This window comes from Acartia tonsa, chromosome 1, assembly GCF_053477335.1.
Source record: "Acartia tonsa isolate MP-2025a chromosome 1, ASM5347733v1, whole genome shotgun sequence".
Classification (NCBI taxonomy): domain Eukaryota; kingdom Metazoa; phylum Arthropoda; class Copepoda; order Calanoida; family Acartiidae; genus Acartia; species Acartia tonsa.
In genome coordinates, this window is record NC_137260.1 from 51601723 (window position 1) to 51621844 (window position 20122).

Genomic DNA, 20122 nt, shown 5'->3' on the forward strand with positions numbered 1-20122 from the left:
TGTAACTTCAGTACAGGGCAAAATATGTACATCAAAATTATTCATAAACCCTTAATGTATATCAATTTAGATGGTTGATACTTTAATGTTTTTGTAAAAAATAATGTAGAAAATAAAATGTGTAAATTCATGTGCGAGGTTGAGCACAAGATAATACACGGGACCAAACAAATTCTCTATTTCATATACTATACTCCTAGCAGAAGAGGGGGAGGAGAGATATCAGAGATAGAGAGAGCGTTTAGACAGCGTATATATAGAGACTCTGTACAAGGGGAAGGTAGAGTGGCTATGTTTGACAGTAAAGAAAAAAAGAAAGAAAGAAAAGGAGCGAGAGAGTTAGTTTAGTGAGAGACAGCAGAGGAGTGGAGTAGACAACGGCTGCCAAGTAAAACTACAACAACAACAACATCCCTGCTGTGCACACACACACAAACACAAATTTGCTGTGTTGAAATAAAAAGTCAAAGAACACAAACTTGAACAACCAACTCCGAAACACCTTTTTATCCATAAATTTATAAAGTTACAATGAAACGGTGACATATATTTTATGTGATAAACAACGCCATAATTGAAATCAGAGTGTCATTATTAAAATCTTATGTTAGAATTATAACAAAAACTTATTTTAAGTGAGAAACTATCTGATTTAATGTTAACCTAAATATTGTAATCTAAGTTACCTTACAGAGAAGAAAGAAACCTCCAAATCTAGAATGTATTTATAATATTTGTTGTAAACAGGTATATATAAACCTTTTTTGCTTTATAATTTTTTTCTATTCACAATTTTTTTAAATTATGCATTTACTTATTTTGACCTACATTTGTTTTGTTTTTTACACTTAAGAAGCGTATCATAAACAGCTAAGCCTCTCTTACTGCCTAAGATTTTTGATTTTTCTCTAAAATCTATGTTATTCCATATGGAATAGTAAGCTTTTAAAATTTTAATTACACCTGAAAGTATCAAAGGCGAAAAATAGGATAATTTTTTTTTGTTGGTCTGGGTCTCGTTTTCTAGGGGCCAATTAAACTGGGATATTTATATATATTTTCCTGTTGTGAAGAACCATGTCTATACTACGATGGTATAAATATGTATTGTTCATTCATTGTTTCTATAAAGTTGTTACTGTACCTTATCATATTAGAATATTATATGTATGTTAATCAATCATATATATTTTCCTGTTGTGAAGAACCATGTCTATACTACGATGGTATAAATATGAAATATGTATTGTTTATTCCTTGTTTCTATAAAGTTGTTACTGTACCTTATCATATTAGAATATTATATGTATGTATATTTATCAATCTTATACCTTTACCACTACAAAGCTGATCCTATCCTGCTATGAGATTCTATCCCTGTGGGCTCCTCCAACCTTTACTTAAACCATACCTTACCTAAATGAGCACAAAAAATATTTATTTTTTAATTTCAAAGTCTTTTAGTGGTCCACTAGCAAAATTAGGGAATGCGTCCTTTTTTCTGAGACTAACTTTTATGCAAAATAATAATATACTGCTCAACTGTGTCTGTCCGTCTGGCTCTCTATGTCTGAAGCTTAAGATCTCTGTAACTGCTCAGCTGATTAGACTGTGCTTTTCAGGGATTATACTCTATGATCATGCGAAGATTTTCATCGATTTTCCTGTGAGATGGGAGTGACACCCAGTGTTTCGGATCCGCATTGATTTTTTGCGGATCCGGATCCTCCAAATTTGGTCAGTGCGGATCCGGATCCGGTTCCGGATCCTTGACAATAAAAATAAAATCACCAAATTTTTCAAAAATATTTATTCTTTAATTCGAAGTCAAAAATACTTACAATTTTCAAGTCTGAACCTAAACATTAAAGATTGGCTCTCATCAAGAGAATGTCTGAAATTTTATATAAATTTAGGTAGATTTTTCCATTTTTTCCGCATTTTTTTGCGGATCCAGATCCGGATCCTTGGACTCAAAAATATGCGGATCCGTATTGGGTATTCCACCACCTCCTCCAATGGAGAAGCCCCTAGAGGCTAGGGGCGATTTGATATTTAATAAAATATATTTTTCCTTTCAATTTAAAACACGGATTAAGCGTCTTTCTCAACAACGTGAAAAAACATGAATTATATAATTTTTATGCATTTATTTACATAGGGTTTCATTATGTGATATAATAATCAAGAAATATATTTTGTCTTCTTTAAAGAGAGAATTCAAACATCAAAGATATATAGGGTGATTGGGAAGCCCCTAAATAAAAGAGAGCAAAAAATTAATACGAATTAGATGGACATTTTTACAATCTGTAGTCATTGGAGGTTCTCCTTATTGTTAAATCTTCAATGGATGTTGGTCAATATACTTTAAATCTGATAAAAGTTTCTCTGTTGTATTTTTAAAAAAAATTATAACAGTGATCATTGAATACATTAAGTTTACATTTATATTTCCTTTATATTTTTCATCTTTTAACTTTTTGTTGTATTAAATTTGCGATGAACTGTCTTTCTGAGAGAATCACCCCACAAAGGGGTAAGGTACCAACATCCAACGGACAGTTACAATTTTGGAAAAGGAAAAACTGTTCTGGTGCTATCCCTCCTTCAGGCCATATCTTCCTTTGGAGTAGATTCACCCTCCAACCTTTAAAGTAGCACAAAATATTTCAAAGACCAATATAAACCAACAAGCTAATAGCTTATCCAATTATAAAAAAAGTATGATATCTGACTGTATAGAAATCCCTAACTTTTGAACCAATCAGTTTTTCGTTTTTTTCTGGAAAACTTCATATTTTTAGGCAATGAAACTGACACAAACTTGGCGGATAAAAATTGAATTTAACTTGTATAACTATTACATAATAGTTCTTATAAAAAATTGGTCCCATATATATCGATCTCAAGCAGAATTTTAACAAAAGAAATTTAATATTATATTCATTACATTATACTGTAATGAAATGTAACGAAACGCTTTCTCCTTTTTTATGAAATAATTAAAAGAAAAAATTTAGCAAAATTTTGTTTTGCTAAAATTCAGATTTTTTTTGCAACAGTGAAGTCATTTAAATATTATTTACTAAGTATATTTGCAATAACTTTTATTTAATAGATTCTTCCAATTTTTAACATTTACAAAACAGCCTGCTTTATTGCTTCAAGATCCATGTCAGATCTATATAGGAAATAAATGTCTATAAATGAGCTCAAGTCTTCCAAGGGATGAATGTTTATAACTCATAGTGCTCCAATAATCCATAATAAACTCTCATTGCCCAGAACGATAAGACCCAATATTTTACTTTATTAAGAATAAATTCATTTTTTTTATTTCATGTTGCTATTTACATAATATTGAAGTATTTAATTACTATTCTTAAAACAGAAAATTTAAATTCATAATATAGTAAATTTAAGAAAACTTAGTTTTAAAATAAATTGATTCTAGCGCCACTTTTAATGTGTTAAGATTTACAAACAAAAATTAAAAACATTTTAACCCTTTCATGACGGTTATATAAAAAAATATATATTGGAAAATAAATTCCATAATTCAAATTGCATTTTTGAAAGAATGAAAAAAGCATTGTTATAAATACGTATCTGAAGATTAAATAAAGAAATCAAAAGAAAAATGGAAGAAAAAGCAAGTGTGAGAGAGATTTTAAAAACAAGAAAACGCTAAGGCAGAATGTTATTACGTTCATAGTATCAAAGGCTTTTATTATAAAATAAATAACTAAAATCAGCCGGACACAAATTCTAACGTAAGTAGTTGGACTTGAAGTAATCTTTATATGCAAGTTAATATATGTATATTTATTTTCTAATATTTCCCCTGTGAATATACAGTGAACCCCCCCCCCCCCCCCCCCCAAAAAAAAAGGGCATAGGAATTGTCAGGGAAATTTTAACAAAATCCATATTTCTAATTCTGAATAAAAAAATGCATACCTAGCGGATGCGTACCTTGCATCCAGGGGCTCTGTAATTAAAGGGGCAGGAAATGGCTTGAAAAAATAGCTTAAAACCATCTGAAAATGAAATAGCCTTATACCCTCATGAGACCTATTTGAAGCTTACCTAAAATTATGAACCCAACCGCTTTAGTAGTTATTGAGATTTAAATTTTCAGACAAAAAAACTTTATATATTATTAGCGTTTGCCCCTTTATTATCTACGGACTAGAAAAAAGCTTAAACCCATCCCAAGACTTAAATCTAAAAATAATAGCCTAAAACCATCACGGGACCGATGTTAAGTTTATATAAAATAGAGAACCCAATTAGTTAAGTAAATTAGATATTAAGAATGAGACATTAAAATCAAATTGATACATACATCTCTAAAACCATAAAAATCTAATTACTAAAAATTTAGCATAATGGACGGACTGACTGACAAAGTTAACTGAATATATGATGCTTTTTAGTCAGCAAATTCCATTTATAGACATTTATTTCCTATATAGATCTGACAAATTTGCTTTCTATTTTTATTTTAAAGTAAAACATGATTCTGATTGTGTACCAGACAGACATACAAAGTTCATGTAAGATTTTCCGCTAAAATATTTTTTAGTAGAGAAGCTACTATATAATTTGAAATATCCCTCTGTTTTTTTTCTAATAACTCGGACCCTAAGGCGGCCTAAGGCCGCTTTGTCACTTGTATAACAATATAATCAAAAATATTATCATACAATTATTTCATATAATTTTGTAAACAGCGATGTGAAATCAGAAATTTCTTTTATTTTAAAAAGATCAATAAAAAAACACAGCAATCGAAGTTAGATTTCGTATTATAAAAGACTGCCTTTTTAAAAATAGCGGCTACGCCTCTAGTTGGGTTGCTCTGTATTCAAAAGGGAAGAAAAAATAGCTTTACATCAGTAGTTATTGATATCTTAAGCTTCAGACAAAAAAAACATACTACTTTATAAAATAGGCTGTTGGTTTATCAGTGTTTACCCTGATTTCTGTTTCAAATTTATATTTGTTGTTTTACACAATAACTAATATGTGTACTTTTTTTTGCAGGCTTCTGTGGTGAGCTGGCGCGAAGGGGTGTGCAATTTTAGTGGAGCTTGCATATCCCGTTATTTTTTACACACACCACAGCAAAGTATTCATTAAACTATCAGGTAATATACAAATAATTTTTTGTGTTGCTCTAGAAATGATTTGTAAAATGAAATAAAAATACTTTTTTAAAGGTCCTTTTTATGATGTAATTTACTATAACTCCTATTTCTAAAAAGAATAGCAAAACTGAAACTTGGAACTTGATAAATTCAAAATTTAACATAACTATTCCTTTAGCTATACTACACTTAAAAGTTTAGAATTGACTTGGCCTAGACTTATCAAGTATTTTAAGTTTATTTTCTCCTCAACAGACAAAGTTGTACTTATTACATAATTATCCAATATTATGTGTGTGTGTGTGTGTTTCTTTGAAACTTAGTTTTTTTTCTTATCAGCATACAAAAACTTATCAAATAAAAAATATTTTAGAAACATTACAATTTTTTCTAGTATAACAACCAAAATTTGACCCACATTGGAAAAAATTATTAAAATAACCTAAGAATTAAAAACAATACATACATATATAATTGAAGCAAATACAGAATTCTAAAAGGGTATCACAAATTAATTATTCATGACATTTCACTCGCTGTACTTTTATATTTTATATATATTGGGTAAACAGTGTGCAGGGCAATTATGTAAGCTGAGTATAGTAGTGTGTAGGTCATGCGGGTGTATTTTATCACCTTTAAACTCCATTTTCAGCAGCCTAGCTGGTTTGTCTATTTTGACCAGGGAAGGAGACTACATTGGACTGTAAATTATACTAGTACCCAAACATGTTCTTTGAATCAAATTGGATTGGTTGGTTCAAACTAATAGAGTACGAATTTTAACCAATAGTTTTGTCGACATAAGGGGTTCTTTTTGTTTATCATCATTACCTTGTCCCTGACTATCCCTGCAATTTTCTGATTTGGAAGAAAATTTTGCTTTAATGTATTGTTAACAGGGAGTCTTTTCTATTAATAATGGATGGTCTGTACAGAGAGCCTTTTGTTAAATTAGGCATGTTATGTGCGTCTTATCAAATTCACAATATGTATAATGATTCTAGCAACAATAAGGCATAACTTTATAATCATCACCATAAAGTCTGTGCTGTCAGTTTTTTCAGTTTTATTTTTAATTTGTTGTCTCCTATAAACACTTATTTCTATGTAGTAATTTAATATGTTTGAATCAAAGATCATCATTTTCTTACATAACTGGCAAATATAAGTAAAAAGTTTATTAGATGTTATTGTTGTATTTTTAGCGAGGGCAAAGTTTAAAGCCCTGACATGTGATGCTATGCTGTAATATCAACATGTTTCATATTCTAACAAAATACACAATTTTGTATTTTAAATGTGTTTGCCTTAATAATGGTTTTCTTCTATTGAAAGCCATATAATTTATATTCCATATGTTTTTAGAATTTTGATAAGGCAATACAGTCAAAAAAAAATAGTCTGAAACTATAGTATTATTAAATAATAGGTACTTTAATCTCTTATTCATTTTTAAAATTTACCTTTATAAATTACATTTGGACAGAATTGTAAACAGTAAAAAGTTTCTATCTCTGGAATTTGCAAAGAAGCTGCCGCTTCATAACATGGAAAAAGGAGTAAGCTTAATATCTCCGGGGTAAGGAAAGAAGGAAGGGGCTGAAGAGGGAAGCACGCTTTCAGAAATGTGATCAGCAAGTTACATAACCTCACAGAGACAGAGGGAGACAGGGGGAGGAGAGAAGGTCAGAGTCAGTCTGACACAGGGGGGAGAGGGAGGGAAGGATTGAGGGCACATAGAGGAATAATTAGAAGAGAGAGAGAGAGAAAGAAAAGGATATGTGTACTTAAATATGATATTGTGTAGCCATTTTAATTAAGAAATTTAATATTAAAGAAATATACCTATTGATGATTAAAGACTTTTTTTTACAGAAGAATTACAAGTATTGTAAAAAAATAAAGATGTGAAATTATGATTATTAGTTTCTGTCCTGGTCTTTGTAAAACTTTGAATGAATGTAAAAACCCAATTATGATAAGGTTGAGAACTCAAACAGCTGATATGACAAAGCAGCATTTCAAAAACAATATTTTTTCAAATGAAAACTCTTAATGATTCATATTTATGTAATGTTGCTCTACAAATACATATAAATCCTTGAGATAGTATTAAGGACAAATGTAATTCAATTTAAATATCTTCTAATGTTTTTTTGCATATATACACAAACAAACAAAGAAGAAAAGAATTAGTTAGGATAAATCTCTTGAAAATAGCATAAAACCTTCCCTGGGCCAATACTAGACTTTTCACAAAAATGTTAAACGATATATCCAGCCATATAAGAAATTTTACTTGACATAAGAATACCTAACATACTATTCTTATAACTGGCGGTTACGACTGTAGATGCCTCTAGGGGCGATTTCTCATTGGAGGATGGTGGTACCATCAACAAAAATAGTTTAAAACCTTCCCTGGACCTATTAGAATTCTCTCTGTAAAGGAGAACCATTTCGGTACAGCAGTAAGAGAGATCCTACGGTATTACACACTAATAGAAGGTGACAAGTCCATATTGAAGACGACATTTCATTCGTCCTATTCATCCCCCCCCCCCCACCTTAAGAGGATCTCTGCTTAACACTCCCTGTTACTTTCATATGGGGACAATTATTGTATTTGTTTAGAATGGTTGATGAAGAGATGTACCTGATGAAGACCATGTGCCTGGCCAAGAAGACTGTTCAGATGCCCACCAAGGAGGAACATGGGTTCCTTCTCTTTTGTGGGCTAGGTATACACATTATTTAGATATTACCAAATTTCTTTTAGCTTTTTTGGGTTTACATTCCAAAACAGCTAGAAAACAATGTAAATAATTTTTTCCAGGGTCTATTTTCCATAACAGGGGAAAGGTACCCTCCCCTAAAAATTGTTATAAACTTACCTGCAACTATTTAAAGCTTCATGGAAAAGGAGAACAATGTAGATCAAGTTGTTGGCGATATATTAAGCTGCACACATATACACACAGGGACAGACATACTGAGAAACATCCTGTTATATTTATATATGAGATTATAAATTTTTTCATATTTTTGCAGGTGCCAGAAAATGGCAAGTACAAATGGAGTGTAACAGCTTGTCATTTAAACAGGCAATACTTAACATTTACCCAAGATTAAGGTAATAATTGCAATCTTTTTGGTTATTTTCAGAGGCCTTAAAGTTGCCTGAAAGCTGCTACAGTGTTAATATATTAAATAAATCTCTTAAATGTCATGTTAAATGAGCGGCTTGATAGCAGCTGCGTTACCTTAATTTTTTAAATATTTCATTAAAAAAGAGCTAGAAGAATTGTACTTAATGTAAATGTACATTGTACATAATATATATTAGGTATCTGTTTTGAAAATAGGTTTTGTTATTGTCTCTGTTTTGATAAGATTGAGATAAAAATAATGTTTTTTTTATGTTATAAAAAAAAGTTCTTTAACCTGTTATATAACGTGTATCCAAGGATATTGTTATAGTCGGCCTTTTTGTCGGGGTATTTGTGGTAGAATATTTGTTGATGATGGATGTAAAAAATTTATCGATTTTTAAATATGTAAAAAGGACTTTTTCTCGTTTTGAAATTAAACAATTAATTTTTTTTAGATCTGCTGTGGGCTACAACCTGTGGACTCTGACCAGAGACAAGAAAACATTCGAGAGGATTCCAGAGAAAGTAAATACTCCCCGCAGGATCAGATCCTACCTGGGCTCTCAGTTTACAGGATGTCTGATCATTGTTCCAATTTCAGATATACTATTGGTAAGTTGGAACTTTTTAGATAAGTACTTTAAATATGACAAGTTAACTATAAAAACAAAAAAATATATATTAAGTCATATATAAAAATATTTAATTTGCTGTTATATAATAATTAACTAAATTTATCATGAAAGAAAAAAATGACAAAAAATAGTTCTTTATAACCTAAAAATGTATTTTTAAGGGATAAATGCGTACATTTAATTTATTTTCCTGGTATTATGAAACCTGGTTTTGGGTTTCCCACTTTTCATTTGATGCACATCGCTCCCTACCTCTCTTCCTGGTAGCTGCTTTATAGAATACCACAATAGTTAACTTAGCTAAAAATAGCCTCTTACTAGGACAAAAGCATTAAAAGATTTATGGTAATAGGCAAAATTAGAAAGTAAGATTGAATTGATAAAATATCAATCAATCAAAGTACAATTATACAATTTCTAAACACTTTGACGCCTTTTCTGTCAGGGATTCCGGCCTCTAATTAATTGAGGATGGATCCAGTAAGGTTGGGGGGGAGAGAAAACAGTGTGTGCAGTGGCCCAGATGTCAAATAGTACAATTTAATCTGGCACAAAACTACGCAGTACCCCCACCCCCCATTGATGCAACACAAAACCGGAAACAGGATCACCACCCCTGTTCAGTGTTCATCCTGCGAGGAAAGGTACATGAATCTTCCACCCCCAGCAAAAAGGGGCAGAGCAACTGGTAGTAGAAAGATGGCCAAAATTTGTTACAGAGGGGTTGGGTCGGGGGGAAAATGAGCGAAAATGCATTGCAAACTAGGACAGAACAGCAGAGGGGCCGCTTTTCATGTTTGGGGAGGAAATTGTAAGCTGCCACCAACAAAATATTGCAAATTTTCCTGCTTTATTGAAATTTGCATCTGTAGAATTATATAATATTATTGCACAAACCATACACAACACACCAACCCTCTCCCTCCCCTCATTGAACTGCTTGGCTAATTTTCCTTGCAATTTTGCGCAAAAAAAGAGAATAGTTTGTTATATAAAAGGCGTAATTTCCAAAAAGTTGACGCTTAATCATAAACTTTAAATATTACCTAATACAAAACGCAAAAACAGATTGATGTTGGATTGAATTTGAAAACTTTACTGTTTAAGTACAAGGAAAAGTATAAATGTTGGGTATGTCTTTTTAAAATCTGTTAATATTTTTGGTGATCTTTAAAAATTTGCCAACAATTTGACAAACAAGTAATCAGTTCCTAATTTTTTTATGTTTTTTAGATGGAAGAAAAGAGAGAACATTTACGTCAAATGGACATGAAGGTAGATACATAATAATAACAAATTTAATAACCAATATCTTTACAAAAATTAATTGGGCCTCGATAACAAACATAATTTATGAAATATAAAATCCGTATCACATTACTACAAATTTTGTTTTAATTAGACGAATCCGTAATCAAACGATTTTCATAATTTGAAAATTTGATATAAAAAATATAATTATTTGATATCTTTTTGTAGGATCTACCAGGATGTCCAAGAATATCTTTACAGGATCAAGAGAGGTAAGATAGCCGATTCCAGTATGGCTTCGAAACCGATTAATATCCAACTGATTAGAACCGGTTCCCAGCCTTACTGAAAAAATCACATATAGCATTGAATTACAGACAATTTTCCAAGAATATCAACAAAAAATCATAAAATTAAAAACCAGCTAAGAAATGTTAGATTTTTTAAAAATATCTACGGAAAGCTGTCTATAATAAGATGCGATAAATAACTATTCCAAAATGACCTCCAATCAGATTAATTTCTGCTGGATTATAACTGGTTCTGAGTTCTATTTTGTCGGACCGGGCCTTAATAGGTATAACTCCTATAGTTTTTCATTATCCTCTCCGTGGATGGAAAGCTATTTGCAATATGATGCTAATAATGGAGAACATATAAACCTTGCATATTTAACCCATTACCAATTTTATTTTGATTTTCTGCAAATATGTACTATCTTTAAGCATTGATTAGGTTTGATTATAGGGATATTATTTGGTTTCTATGCTACTAATATAAATAGATATGCAAAGTTTAATTTTCAAAGCGTAGATAATCTAATTTTAGATTGTAACCATGATTATTAGAAAAGTTATTAAGATTATAGTTATTTAGACGCCTAAAGTTTTAATTAAATAATTTTGCGTATTTTGCTTTCAAGGGTAAACCAATCGTCATGTGTGTATTATTGGAAAATGAAATATTATTATTAAAGAAGATAACATTTTTTTCTAAAAGAAACTTCTTTTAGTGTTATTTTTTTTGACTCAGCTAAGCTTGTAAGGGTTAGAAATTGAAAGAAGTTTAGAAATTTTATTTTTATTAGTTTTTTTTCAATAGGATGTTCTTTGCAAAAACTACACATTTATTTTAGATTTCTTATCATGATATTGATTGTTAAAATTTTGTCTATTTGTTTGTTGATTATCATATTTATCTATTTAGAACAAAATAAAATATTTTTTCTTCACTTATTTACATTTATTAATTGATAAGAATATTTAATGATGTTTTTTTTAATGAGTTATATATGTACACTTAACTTAAATACAAGCTGCTTAAAACCTTCTATACAAGGGCATTTTGTAAGTTTGTCTGACGTTAGCTTAAAAGCCTTGGAAGGGGGGAAGGGGGTAATGATTGGTTGTAATAACTAATAGTATCCACACTTTTCCACCAAAAAATATAATCTACATTGAGTTTACCTTTGTTCATCAAAATTGCCAGCACATTAATTTATCCTCCATTGTCATAACCATGTATAGTTAATGTTATACCTGAAATTTGATTTATAATTTGCTGATCAGGTTGCAAAGATCTCTGTGCATGCTGTGTGGTAAGATGGAGAAGATGGCGGGGACAGGAAGCTTCCACAAGATCAACACAGAGGAGATCAACTGCTCCGACGGAACTGTACCCATTGTTAAGAAACTCACAGAAATACTTGGTGTTAACATTGAGGTCAGTTTTATTATCATTTTATAAAAGTAACAGTGTGTATGTTTGTGCTTAGTAAAGATCTCGCTAACTGCTAGACAGATATTGTTCTTCTTTACAGGAAAGATTCTCTTAGGTCCAGGGAAGGGTATCATCACATAGTATTTTTTAAGATAAGGATCCTGAATTTGACAAGCAATTAGTGGTCAAAATATGAGAAAGAAGTTTGATCTAGAAAAAGTAAATACATTTAAATGAACATAAAATCAATATACTCACAAACGAACAAGTAAATTCATTTGACTTCTCTAAAATTCTCTAAAATAAAACATCTCAATTTTTCTTTGATGAAAAATAATACACACAAGGAGATAATTAATTTTATAATCTATTTTTCTATCCTTTAGATAATATTTTTTAAAGAAGAGAAAATATTACAGTTAGGAAATTTAAAAAAAAATTCTTGCAAAAAATAAAGGAAGGACAAAAGAACAAAATTACTCTTGAAGAGTGCCAGAATTTAATAAGGAAATCATTAATTTATCTAAACAAAATTGTACATAAATTTGTTGCAAGCTTGGGTTAATACAGGATACAGTAAAAATACATACTTTAATTTTTATTATAGAGATGCTTCGCGTATAATATTGTACTTGTTGTCCTGAGAATTATTATTCATACATAACTAATTAAATCATACAAAAAGTTGATAATCAGCATGTTTTAAATTGACTTTCTGGTAACGATTATAGAGTTGCTACGCTTGCTAAATCGTATCTTACTATTAAAGGAATCATCATGTAAAATTATGAATTCAAATAATTTTTATAAAATTTTAAATAGCATTAAGATTTAAAAAAAAGATATTTGTAAAGAAAGCAAATTTCTTTACAACTTTCCAACCTTAAAGAAAACGTTAAATTGACGTGCAAATGGTTGTCTAACAGTTATAGAGAGAGTAACCAACAAAATATATTATGTATAGTGTACAAAATTTCTCTAACATTATAGTACTTGATCACGTGAACAGTAGGTATAAGGCATGACACGTGACTTTTAACCTTAAATAAAAATTGGTACTCTATAATTCTTATCATAACTTCTACTGGAATAGATAAAGAGCCATTTATATGATTTTTAATCATTAATTTTATTTCAAAATAACATCTTACAAATGTTTTATTAATTTTTATGCTAAAAAAATAAGTAAAAATTACCCCTACAATACACATAAGGCAAGCGTTCTTTATTTTTTCCATAGGGTGCGTTGAAACTCCCCTTCCGCACGCCCTTGGTCTATATAACACTTTTCTTTAAAGTTATACTTGTATCAAACTTTTATTAAAAAGCGCACAAATCAAAAAAGGCGCTTTTTCTATTTACCCCTGTTTTCAAGTTTTCACATTTATAAAACTTCCTTGAACAAAATAAAACGTGTGCTTTCATAAGCGTAACAATTAAATGGTTCTATTGATTAATTTTCAGTATAAGCCAGGTTTTTCCGTCCATTTGTTTACACAGCTGTTAAAAATGATATACATGAATATATTCTTATTAGTTTAATCACGTTTCTATGCGTTAATTATTATTGTATGATTATGTTTTGACAAAAAAAAAATTTTCTTATTATTGATTTTTTCCCAATCTTTTTGTTTTGATGATTTTTTAATCATTTACCTTGGAAAATATCAAATTATTTAACTGCTAGGCCTCTATGGACACTCATGGAAGGGGGAGTTGAATTCGATAATCCAATTCTTTATTTTAGATTTAAAAAGAATAAGTACTTTTAAAAATATAAAAAAGGGGGGGGAGTGGGGGTGGGAGATGTATTAATATTTATTGCTATTGTGCTGTAACAAACTATTTTACTTGTTGAGGTACAAATTTAGAATTTTTTTCAATTTTTTTTTTCAATTACTCAGAAAAAGATCATAAAAGCTTAAGTAAGAATTATTAAAAAGCTGTATTAAGCTTGGTAAAAACTAAAAACACCTTACAAAATAAAAAAAAATAAAAATGTGTCTGTGTATTATCAAACGTGTCTCATTGAATCTGATTACTATTTTCAAAAAAAGCAAACTAAAAAGACATCTTATTAAAACCATAAGTAAAAATGGCATAAACCATCCAAAGGCGTAAATCTAAAAACTGAAATAGCCTGAAAACATCTTGGGACCTATGCGAAGCTTCCCTAAAACGGAAAACTCAATCGATTCAGTAGTTATTGAAATCTTAAGCTTCAGACAGAAAAACCTTACTGCTTTAAAAAATAGGATATATTTTATTTCTTTTATTTTAGGCCCATCGCAAGAAATTTATAGCAAGCGAGGAGATATGCAAGAAATGTTTGCGTGCCATGATTGATATTTCCCAGATGGAAATCAAACTCAAGTCCGCCAGAGAGGATCTCATCAATAATTTCTTCACCACTACATCAAGGTAATTTTTTTGTGAGTGTGTGCTATCTCTTCCACAAAATGTATTACGTTATCAAATATTACTTCTATAGACCAATGTGATAACAAGGATGACAGCATCCATAAAAACTAAGATTAAAATAAGACGGCATGACGAACGCACATTAACACTTGTAGAGTGTCAGCACTTAATATGCAGAGTATCAATTTTTAAATGTTGACAAAAACGTATGTAAATTTGTTGCAAAAATGGTTAAAGGTTGAGGAATCATTTTAAAGATTGTTGTCAAAAGTTTTAAATTAACATGTTTTAAATGGACTTGTAAGGATAATAGAGTTACTACACTTCCTAAATCTTACCTCACCGGTAGCTATTCGTTACAGAAGACGGATGGACCCACCCAAGAACGTCCATGGGGGGTGGGGGTAAAGGGTGATTACCCCACCCCCAAATGAAGGCACGCAGACACCTCCAAAATTTTGAAGTTTGAATTTTTACACCCCCCCCCCAAAAAAAAAAAAAAAATTAAAAAGCTTGGACCTCCTTGCCTATATGAATAAAAACTAACCCCCAATATTTTTAATTTTTGCAATCCCCCCCCCCTCCCCCTTCATGTAAAAAGCTTGGACGTCTTTGGATGGACCCTATTTGTAGAAAATGCTTTTAAAAATACTGTTTCATTCAGATTTGACAAGAAGACAAATTCTGGTTTCTTATTATTGGCAAATTTGTCTTTGTTCTTCATTTTTTTACTCAACAATATTTGAGATATTATTTTATTTTAGATTTAACAAGAACCACCAGTCATCATCATCATCCAGTGGAAATACACATTCATCAACTTCAAATAATACAAACTCTCATACCTCCCATAATTCTAATGATAAGGTACGATACAGATACAACTATTCTCTGATTTTAAAAAATCTTTTTTTATTAATTTAAACAATTTACCATATATATATATGCCAGTCTTAAATTTGATAACTGTTTCATGGTTTAAAATGTTCAAATTTTAGGTAAATGGAATGAAGAATGGTCTGCACGAGAATCTGGAAGAGTACAGGTTCCAGCAAGGTATCCTGATGCCTACCATGTCCTCCAGACCTTTGGCATTTATGGATCCCAGACAGGCAGCCTACAATGTTGGCCCTCCACCCCCTGACATGTATCAAATTTGTTCAGTGGCCGGAATCGCGGCTGCAGCCGCTGCCGCTAACATGAAAAATGACAACAGTGCGCTAGTTAAACGTCGCCACAACGGCGGTGCGTCTAGCAGCAAAGGTGCGGGGGGAAGCACAAGTAGTTCTGAGCACATCAACTATGTCCGCAACCCCAACTACAGATCTCGGCCTGGCAGCGAGTATGCGTTCAGTGAGGTTGGCTCCAGCAGCTATATCTCTGTGTCTCCACTTCACTGCGGCACTGGCGACATGAACGGAAGCGATAGCGGTTCGGAACCTGTCTCGCCGCGACCATTTGACCAGCAGTCTATGGCGTCAACATTTTCGTTCGCAAGCCAGGCATCGTCTAACCAACCTCTGAAGTCTAAAGCACAATATAAGGATTATAACTGCATGAACGGAGGAACGGCGGCTAATGGTGAAAATGCTAACAACGGCCAAGGCCAGTCATCGTCATTCGTAACAGCTACAGGCGGTGCTGAAAATATTGGAAGCCAACTGGGGGCCGAAACCGCTGAGGATAACGGAGAAAAGGGAGATGAGGTTCATGATTATAGCATGAATAGCAACGGAGATGCTAATGGTAAGAAGACTGATTTCAGTGGCATTGCTGACGATAAAATTCAAACTGAACTAGGAGACGACAATGTAGCTGACACAACTAACACCACAATAATCAACAAAGAGTCTGAAGGAAGCCCCACCCACCAACACGTGTCGCCAAGCAGTACATCTAGCTCAGGACCTTCACCCCCGTCAAGCTCTCCACGCGGTTCCGACAGCGCTTCGCCGTCCCGCGGATATGACGCGGCTGGCGATGATTATGAAATCAGAAAGCCAGTGAAGAAGCGTAAACGCGCGAGTAACACCCTGGAAGAGCATGGTGGCGTAGTTAGTGCTCTCTTGTCACTTCCCGATAGTCTGGGAGCTTTTGTAAAAGCTTCCCCTGTGTCACACGAGCTTGAAATAAAGAAGAGAAAAAGTATTGAGGAACAATGAATCAACAGATAAGCTTATTGAGACTCGCTTTAATATAAATGTTACATTCAAATACCTTTTAAACTATACGGATCTATGCCACAAAAAATGAATAAATGCAAGGTGAATACCAGACCATAGAACTATAATATACAAGTATGTATACATACAGTAGCAGTACAGTGTCCTGTAAACATGTATAAGAAGGAGATACAAACATTCTATGCCAGGAAACGTATACTGGAGTTATATTGAAGTCATATTTTCTATTTAGAACTCAAGATATCATTTCTATAATGAAATATTTAATTTATGAACTGTTTATAATTTTAAGAAAGCTGCACTCCAAAAAATAAGTGTTTTTTAAATTCATGGTGAGTTCTTAAAAGAAAATAATTAAAAAATCGGTTGCAGGGTAGCTTTAAAACTTTCTGGTTTTTTTACATTCTTTTCAATTTTTAAAAAGTTTAAAAATTATGAAAGGTTTATTATTAAAGAAAATTTTTAATTACACAACTTTTGAAGATGATTTTGGAAAATATTTTCAAACAAATTTTGTGATGTTTATAGCCGATTCTATTTTTTTAATAACCCACCTCTGGAATTTTGTAAAGCACGAGAATATGAAATGTCGATATGAATGTGATAACATTTTATAAATTAATGTCTAATTTAGATATGGCTGATAGGGATAGAAAAACTATACATAGTTTTATCTCCACCACTGACCTATCTCTGTTTTCCCGTAATTAATGCTCTACTTAATTTATGGTAGAAATGTAATATTTTGACAAAAAATTTTCATACCAACCTTATCAGAATTTGTTGAAAATTTTATCTTTGAAAACAAATTTATTAATTTGCTAATATTTAGGAAAAATAGTGTTTATGTATCAATTATATGTAAATAAGCCTATCAGTTATAAATCTAATAAACCATTGCCATGAGCTTTTCTTTCAAACTTTTTCCATTTCCATTTTTAATTTCATATTTCTTTTTTATCAACTAGCATAGCACTTTTTTAAATACTTTTTTTAAACAACTTAAATTTGCTGCACGCCTACCTCGAAATTTATAAATAAAATAAAATTCTTTCTAATTTTCTACTTTTCATAAGTAAAATTTTAGCCTAAGAGAGAAAAAATTATATTTATAAACAAAAACTATTTGTAATGCTTCAAATCAATCACAAAATAATTATTTTTTCAAATGTAAAATTTTAGAATCAATGTGCACATTAATTTCAACAAATATCAAATGAGAATTTTCAAATTTAGGTATGAATGAGATTATAAATTGATAATTTTATGTATTGTCAAAATAACGTTGTATAATTGTCTTTTTTATAAATAAGAAAATATCTAAATTTTAATACATTCAGTATCTACAGATAAATGTTAAATTATTTTATTCGATTGTATGAATAAATACATTACATTTTTGTTTTCGCTGGTTTTTGCACTTTTATTCTCAGATATAACAAGGATGACAACATCAATAAAAGCGAAGCTCTAATAATATGTCATGTAAGGAATTGGTACAAAAAGTTTTGAAAAATTATAACATGTATTAAATTAACCTATGGACTTTCTGGTACGCTTTCTAAATCGTACCTAGCTGATATAAAATCATCATGACAAGATTATCAAATCGATGGGACAATTACAAATTTACAATAAGAACTATCCGTTAATTATAGAAAAGCTTCAGTAAGAAGAAGTTTGGTTAACAACGGCACCTATTTTAAAAAAAATATTTATTTTTTAAAATCACCAAACCTTTTAACATTTCGTTCATGGGCGTGAATAAGAGGGTGTATTCTTAAATATCAACACCTACGCAAAGAATTATTATTTTTTTTATCCCAATATTCCCCAAAAAAAATATTTGAGCGTGCCTTAACATGTATAACAACTATGACAATAATCATTAGAATACAATTAATCTTTAATACAAAGTAGAACGATGTCTGTCTGTCTGTTTGTTTGTAACGAAGGATCTCGCTAACCGCTGAACCGATGGGGTTTTCCTTAACAGAGTAGCTTCTCATATGTCCCGGGAAGGTTTATATCTATTTTTGGGGAGGGTACTACCACCCTCCCCAGAGAAATCGAAAAAAGTAAATTAAATAAATAAAAACGCGGCCCTGCGGACATTTTTCCATTTAGCTAAAAACATAACTAACACCATCTATCGACGAAAAAAATATTTTTGGTAAATAGCTGAATTCAAAATAGATTCAAAAGATAAATTTTTACTTGTCTTTAGAGGCCTCTAGGGCCTTAGCCGCTTGTGTTGATATAAAGCAGGGTCAGTCAGCCGTTTATAAGCCTCAAGGAGGAAATTAACCTTTTACAATTTAAAAAGCATCTTGAAGTCTAATTCTTACCCAAATATTGAAATACCTCTTTTCCAAAAAAAAATTTCAATGCATACATACGTGTTTAAATTTAAAGCTTTTTCGCAAATGCCGAGCCCTGATTTAAATGGTACAAGTCAATGTTTGTTAATTTGACAGTCTTTTTAAAAGTCTTTTGAATGAGACAAACCTATAACATTCCAAAATAAAGAATGCAAGTTCTTAAAAAATATATATTGTTGAAAGCTTTTTACAGATGACACAAAAATGTGCTTTAAAATGTAATGTCAGGGCATACATTGTGCTTGTTCATTGTAGAAAGGTGATGTGCTTGAAATAACTACTTCAACATCCCCTGCATGAAAAGAATGCGAAACATATTTGTTCCTTTAAATTACAGGAATTCTAAAGTAGAACCTTCACACTTGACAACCTTTATCGCCTTCCTTTCTTGTTACATGTAAGTATAATATCTTATCTCTGTTACTATCTCTCTATCTCTAATTATCTGTATCAGTGATGTGGAGCCGAAGTCGGTGCAGTATTCCTTTTTTAATCTAGCTCTTTATCCAAGAAAAACTAAAAAAAAGTACCCTGACACCAAAGTTTCTTAATATATTTTTCAAAATTTATAAAGGTGTTTCAATAGTAGATTATTTACCAATCATAACATGGAACCACTTAAAATCTGAGTCGCATAAAAAAAAATGCGGCTCCACATCTTTGATCAGTACTATACTAAAATTGCAAAATAATTCCTTTTAATTGCAATCTTTTCAGCAAGGAAATTCATTTTGATACATCTGAAAACTTTAAAAATATTTAAAAAGAAAAAAAAAACATTTTGTGTTGTAAAATATCAAGAAATATCTTTTTATTTGTCAAATATAAAAACTTTTACTTGCTGATTGATTTATTTTCTATTCTAATAGCCAATTACAAAAATTTAGATATTGTATAATTGAAACAAATATAAGATTTTAGATAGTAAGATCTTACAAATTACCTCATCATTGAAACCCAAACAAGATAATCTTAAAATTAAATAAACATTTAGCAGATTTTTTTGTGATATTGTATGCGTGACTGCACACAAAATAAAAATATAGCTGCGCCACTTTGAAACAGGGACAGAGAAATTCAAATCAATATATTTTAAGATTTGTCTAGAATTTTCTTTATTTTACTACATTCCATATTATTAGGTTTCCAAATCCTCCCTTGGAGTATTTTTGTAACACTTACTATGTTCATTCATTTTTCAAAAAAAAAATTGTGAATATA

The 20122-nt window shown here is 31.0% G+C and overlaps 1 protein-coding gene across 1 annotated transcript; it reads left to right on the forward strand.

The window, feature by feature from the left end:
• The first annotated feature begins 216 nt into the window (after positions 1-216).
• LOC145330851 (uncharacterized) lies at positions 217-17923 on the forward strand. The gene is made up of 11 exons (XM_080175516.1): positions 217-747; positions 5053-5156; positions 7794-7900; positions 8211-8292; positions 8767-8923; positions 10180-10221; positions 10426-10469; positions 11766-11919; positions 14198-14337; positions 15102-15204; positions 15336-17923. Exons 3-11 carry the CDS (start codon positions 7795-7797, stop codon positions 16497-16499), a joined length of 1992 nt encoding a protein of 663 aa, XP_080031642.1. The 5' UTR covers positions 217-747; positions 5053-5156; position 7794; the 3' UTR covers positions 16500-17923.
• The last annotated feature ends 2199 nt before the right edge of the window (positions 17924-20122 follow it).

Excerpts from the sequence above, each read along its gene's own strand:
- LOC145330851 (XM_080175516.1), top strand. The coding sequence starts at position 7,795 with ATGGTTGATGAAGAGATGTACCTGATGAAGACCATGTGCCTGGCCAAG. Across the intron at positions 10,470-11,765 it reads TCTTTACAGGATCAAGAGAG|GTTGCAAAGATCTCTGTGCA; the intron begins GTAAGATAGCCG and ends TTTGCTGATCAG. Across the intron at positions 14,338-15,101 it reads TTCTTCACCACTACATCAAG|ATTTAACAAGAACCACCAGT; the intron begins GTAATTTTTTTG and ends ATTTTATTTTAG.